Genomic DNA, 6,267 nt, shown 5'->3' on the forward strand with positions numbered 1-6,267 from the left:
AAGTAAGCTGTATTTTGCGGAATATGTATAAGACTGCACCCTTATCTAAGATATCATTTTAATTCAAATCTATGTTAAGTACCTGATAGTCCAGACAGCACATTCATTTACATATTTAGTTTTCAAGTTGACTCTAGGTGGCTTACACCACAGGGATAAAAGCATCAGATAAGTAACAGCTAAAAGCAAACAGATAAGATTAGAAGAGTACACAATGGACATCAGGGAGGAGAACAACTTGAACACATCCCCCACCAAAAGTTACCACTTGGAAGCAGACGACTCCATCATATCTCAAATTCTGATGAAGGATTCAGGTTTTTACAGCTTTGTGGAAGTCTACCAGGGTTGGGGTCATATGGATCTCAGGGAGCACACTACCAAGAAGGTGTGTTTCCTAGGTCTCACAAGGCGATAGAGCTTTGCAGCCAGGATCTAGAGCATGCCAACTCTTCCAGTTCTTACTGGTCTTCAGTTTCATTCTGTTCCCACAAACTTTACTGGTTTTGAAAGATCTTCTGCTTCATTAAACTTCTGTTAATAGAACTCCAGGCTAACATTATTAAGGTCAAAAGTAAAGATTTAGAATATTTCTATCCCTATGGATGGAAGAACCTGGCTCCTTTGTACCCTTAAGGGACGAAATAACTATTTCTAAAGAAAACAGATACATTCCATTTAAGCTTAACCTAATTCTCTAGAAACCCTTTGCAAAGAAACAGTGTTATGCACAACTTATCAATGCTTTTCCTTTGCCAGAGAGAACCTGGAGTTTCTGGAAAGAGCCCCAAGATGGAGGTTACTCTTGGTACCACTCTCTTCAGGTATGATGCGTTATAGCAATGTAGATTTGCCTTTCACAAGATGATTATGTCATCATGTCAAAAGAAGTTCTATTAAACCAGCCTTCCCAGTCTGGTGCCCTCTAAATGTGGTGGGACTGCAATTCCCAGACAATATATGGCCATTAGTCAATGGCAAATTGGTTTTTGCTGTGATTAGTTTCTCCATAGCCCCTTTATTTTTCGCTGAGATGCAGCTGGTTGCAAACAGCTTTTGGCTCCTTGAAAACAAAGAGGCCACAACAGAAAAAGAAAGCAGCCTTTGTTTCTCCATGAAAAATCCACTTCTCAACAAGTCCTGCCTAAAGAGTTGTCCTCCATGTAAGAGTACTCCTCTGCACATACATGTCTTTCATAACCAAACATTGGATCTGATCTAGAGCAAATGAGCCAGTTAGGTCTTATAGAAAGGAACTAAGGATTGAAGTGAACGCCGTCATACTAGAAGCTGAAATGCCCAGTGCTGTACATTTGGGTGCTAGTGTGTATGTACATAATATATCCATCCCCCAATATTAAATATTAAATAAGCCTTGATTTTAGGAATTAAAGTGAAAACCCAGGAAATTATTGAACATGCATTGTTTAAGTAATCAAGCAAATATAATTAGGGTAATATCAATTCCCCTATGCCTACTTTGGAAATAATTTCCTGAGCCATCATCAGGGCCACTTAGGATGGAAAAGACGCACAACCCATCCTCTTCACATGTCCCTCCAGAGCAGAAAGGAGCAAGCCAAAAGACCACGAAACCCCACTCTTTTAGGAAGAAAAGTTACATTGTCTGGGACATTTATTATAGAAAAGAGTTGAGTTGGGGAGGGACAGGTGGGGGAGACATAAGAGTAACATGTATGTGTGTGGGTGTGTATGTACAGTACGTATGTGTGTGGGGGTGTAGGGGTGTATGTACACACACACAATACAAAAAACATAAAGGCATAGAGCTTTTTTCCTTCCCTAATAATACTAGAACCAAAGTCTTTCAGAGAAGTTGTATGGTGGGAAATTCTGAACAGATAACAAGAAGGGTTTCTTCATGGAGCACACAACTGACAAGTGGCACTCATTATACTGTAGAATGTTTTAAAAGGGGTTAGCCAAATTTATGGACGATGCGATTGCCAATGGCTACGAGTCACTACAAAGCTTCTCATTATCAGTTACTAAGAAACCTAAGAGTGCTGTTTGATTCATAGCCTTCTTGTAGACTCCAAAGGACATCTTCCTGCATCCCCAGCCTGTGATCTTTGAAGAGCAATGTTTTTTGCCTTTCCTTCAACTTATATGGCACTTGTTAAAAATGGTGATTTATTTTGATAATATATCTGGATGTACATGTACAAAGGGAATAGAATTAATACCATAGTCATATTTATTTTCACATGCATTGTGTTCACTAGGTACTTGGAGAAAGATTTGAGGACCACGTTAAAACAATAGCTCTTCTCTTGCAAAAACTTGACAGATCAGTGGAAGACCAAGTAGGAGCTTTAGACAAGCTGGTAAGCAACCATGTCAAGAACTTATGGGAATGGCTAGAAGACCATATTAAGGATCTTAATGTGTGGCTCAATATGTACTTTTGGGCTGTCCAAGAGTTTCACGACAGGTTTACGAAACACCCTGACTATATGCTGGGTAAAGCGATCCTACTCCATGACAACTATTGGAATGACGGTATCAATAAAGCAGACTCATGGCTGGAGCACCCCAACAGTACCTTGTACATGTGGTTGGAGGAAGCCCCTCTAATCTTCTACAAAACCCTGAAGATGCAGGGTAGTAACATCAAAAAATATACTGAAACTCATATCCAGCACATAGAAGATCATGTAAGAGCCTTAGAACAGCTATTGGATAATTACACCTCAACTGCCAATAAATGGCTAGAAGATTATGCTGCAGTTAAAGAAACATCCTCCCAGAATTTTACCTGGGACTTTTCCACTGTGGGTTCAAAGGCACAAATGCTAGGAAGAGCACTTGTAACAGCCTTGCAAGGGAAATGCCTTATGGTCATGAAATGGCTTGAAGAGAATGTTGAGGGCATAGAACAGTTGTTGTGGAATATCATAAATTGGTAGTGGAAGAACAAATAGCATTTTGAAGATTTTTCAGTAATTTTACGTCGTCTTAGCTGAGTTCTACATAACATCTCTCCCAGTGAGAATCCAATATGCTATGGATTTCTGCAATCCACACACTTACAGGCTGTAATATCTTAGCACAAATAAAAGCTTAATAAATATTTCCTCAATTTCTGTTTGTTTGTTTGTTTAATTTTTTACTGCCTTTTTTCATTTGGTTTACCAGGCTGAAAGAATAGATGTACCAACTGTACCAGGCTCAAAACTACCAAAGGGACCCAGATTTGAGCTTTCATTGCAAAAGAAATTCTCAAGCTGATACAAGCAAAGTATAGAAAGCAAAATGCTTAGAGCGGTGTTTCTCAACCTCAGCAGCTTTAAGATGTGTGGACTTCAACTCCCAGAATTCCCCAGCCGCTTGGGAATGTGAAGTCCACACATCTTAAAGTTGCTGAGGTTAAGAAACACTGGCCTAGATCATTCCAACCAAATGCTTTGTGGAAAAGCATTGGCATCTTACTCATTAAATTTAGCCAATACATTGTAATTTTTACTAATTTTTAGGGAAGTCATAATATGAAGAAACCATTCGAATCACATTCATTGTCTAAAGAAATTCCTTCCTGGTTTGCTTTGAAGAAGGGGCATGCACTGAATTTAGTCTTAGCCATAGCAGCAAATTGAAGCAAGAAAAATCTGTGGCTGTATGAATAAAACAGACCCTTGGGTGCTGTATTGTGAGGAAAATATATCTTTGAGTGAAGAAAGTAAGGTTTTAGAGGCTTCGGATGAATGGGAGCACCTTAATAAAATTGAAACATAAAAGAATGTGCGGCATCCTTTTGCTGGTGTGAACCAGGCTGGTTGTAAATACTTTATCACAAATATCCCCATAGCAACCAAGGCTTGAAGGAGGAGGTGTTCTTCCTGGCATTTGGCACCTTGAACTGATTTGTTTCTTCTTCTCAGTAGGGCTTGCAGATAGTATATAACAGAGGGGCAGAAAGTAACTTGAGATTTATTACTTACTTAAGTATGCCTACATCATCACATGAATATGTATGTATGCACCCTTTTTCCTTCCTCTTTTCTGAAATGTATAAATATCAGAGCATCTTTTTTTTCCGGAGGAGTGTCTCTCACTATCCCTTGGTGGGGTTCCCCTCCAGTGCGTACTGTCTAATAAACACTGCAGTGAAGCCTTGATTATTTTGCTTTTGGGTCCTGTGTTTGACTCCACAGTGTATACATTTATTTGCAACCATAGGTTTTAGCAAAATTCATATAAAGTTACAACAATCCATATCTTTTCAATGCATCCCCTCTAATACTAACAGCACTATTTGTCAGCATCGGCTTTCGTATCTTCCTTGCGGCTATTGCAAATAATGCAACTTGTTTTGTTACGTGTTCATCCACATCAGTCAACAGAAAATGGATTTTTCTTCTAAACTAGACTGATTCAGTTGGATTAACAAAGGCATGATGAATCTAGCTCTAGGTTCCTGATATAATTTGCAATGTAGTAAGTAATGGGCCAGATCTTCCACCTGTGAGTTATTACAAATGATAAATGGTGTGCAGTTAGTAATCCTTTATATCTTCCATCTAAATAGGCTGTTGGCATTGTCTGAAAACAGGGTTCGGTGAAAGCTTGTCTCGGGGAATGGGATGTAAGAGACTGCAAATAATATGACATTCCTTGTCCATCTTTAAAGATCAATACCACTTGGCCAATCTAAGTTTACATACTGGCTCTCTATCTTGTCTAAAATCTTTAAAAAATAAGTAGTCCCTCAATAGTGTATGATAATTTATGTTGGTCAACAGTTCCTGATCTAGCGATAATTGTGAGAATAGTTTTAGACACAAATTCACCCAACTATTACTGTTAAATTGTTTGTGGAGGCATTGTTTTGCCAAATAATATTGGGCATGAAGACTAGTCTCCCATAATATAAGATTATTGCTTTCTTTACCCTTATATTAACTGATGAAAGGTCCACTTCTAATCTCAACATTGCTGCTGGTATACATGGGGGTAAGGCTAAGATTGATCTCACAAATTTATTCTGGACCACTTCTAATTCTTCTAGTTTACTGAAACCCCAAATTGGGGCCCCATATATCAACTGTGAGATTGTTTTCCCCTGGAAGATCTTAAGCCCAGACTGTACTAACTGTCCTCTTTCCGAGTAGAAGAAGGAGCAAATGGCTCTCATTGATCTCATGGTCATTGTTCATGTGTGTTTTCCATGATAGCATTTCAGTAAACTGGATACCCAAATACTTAACTGACGTCACTTGTTCTATCTCCTTACCATCTAGTGTCCATCTATGTCTCTTTGGTCTTTTAGCAAATACTACTACCTTGGCTTTGGAATAATTTATCTGTAAATATTCTTTCCTAGAATAAGTGCCAAATTTTGTCAGGATTCTTCTCATTCCAATTAATGTTGTCAGCATGAGTACCATGTCGTCTGCATTCAGTAATATAGGGGCCTTTCTACTTCCAGTTGATGGGTCATAAAAGGAAGGATTATTAAGCTCTTCTACAATGTTGTTTATATACAAATTAAAAAGGAAGGGAGCCAGTACACAATCCTGGCAGACGCCTTTTGTGGTTTTAATCTGCTTTGTTAGGGAGCCACTCTGGTTTATCCATATTTGCATGTGTCTTCGTATAATGTATATATTAGGTAAAGTAATCTTCTATCTAGATCATTAGCTAAAAATTTCTCCCATAATTTTCCTCTATTTATTGTACCAAAGGCAGATGGTAAGTCAATAAATGCTGCATACAGGCATTTTGAGGGGCCATTCATTGATTTGTGAATCGGAGGTTGTAAAGTGAAACACTGGTCTAGAGTACTATGTCCCTTGCTGGAGTCTGCCTGTTCTTCTGCTATAATCTGCCTAGTATCCACCCAATCAATCCATCTGTTTAAAAGATACCTTGCATATAACTTACACCCTATGTCAGTGAGGCTTATAGAGTGAAAGTTAGCAGGGTTTGTGGAATCTCCCTTTTTAAATATTGGAATTACTACACTGTTTTTCCAACCTACAGGGATTCGCCCAGTGGGTTGATATAAGTAAACAAGGAGGCGAGCATAGGAGCCCACCAATCAGGGAATGCCTTAAAAATTTCTGGTGGTAACATATCCCCTCCTGGGGCTTTCTGTTGTGAAATTATTCTTTTAACTTCTGCAGCAGTAACAGCAGTAACATTTTAATGATGTTTTTAATATATCTGTACCCATTAACTGTTAGTTTGATATTCTAATATCCTCAAATTTATTTTTAAAATTAAAGTATCCAAACCTCAGGTGAA

At 38.4% G+C, this 6,267-nt stretch overlaps 1 protein-coding gene across 1 annotated transcript; it reads left to right on the forward strand.

Annotated features, from left to right (window-relative positions):
• The first annotated feature begins 214 nt into the window (after window positions 1–214).
• On the forward strand, window positions 215–2,930 carry LOC112541544 (uncharacterized). Its single transcript, XM_088150012.1, has 2 exons — window positions 215–388; window positions 2,247–2,930. The coding sequence occupies exons 1-2, from the start codon at window positions 215–217 to the stop codon at window positions 2,928–2,930; spliced, it is 858 nt and encodes a 285-aa protein (XP_088006138.1).
• Window positions 2,931–6,267: the final 3,337 nt, after the last annotated feature.

The sequence above is a fragment of the Python bivittatus genome, unplaced genomic scaffold (genome assembly GCF_059951505.1).
Source record: "Python bivittatus isolate LINGU-HERP-01145 unplaced genomic scaffold, Pbiv_v1 ctg000020_np1212, whole genome shotgun sequence".
NCBI lineage: Eukaryota > Metazoa > Chordata > Lepidosauria > Squamata > Pythonidae > Python > Python bivittatus.

What these genes read in the sequence shown, in the direction of transcription:
- LOC112541544 (XM_088150012.1), top strand. Translation starts at nt 215, where the DNA reads ATGGACATCAGGGAGGAGAACAACTTGAACACATCCCCCACCAAAAGT. An exon ending in GGGAGCACACTACCAAGAAG is followed by an intron (nt 389 to 2,246) that starts GTGTGTTTCCTA and finishes TGTGTTCACTAG; the next exon opens with GTACTTGGAGAAAGATTTGA.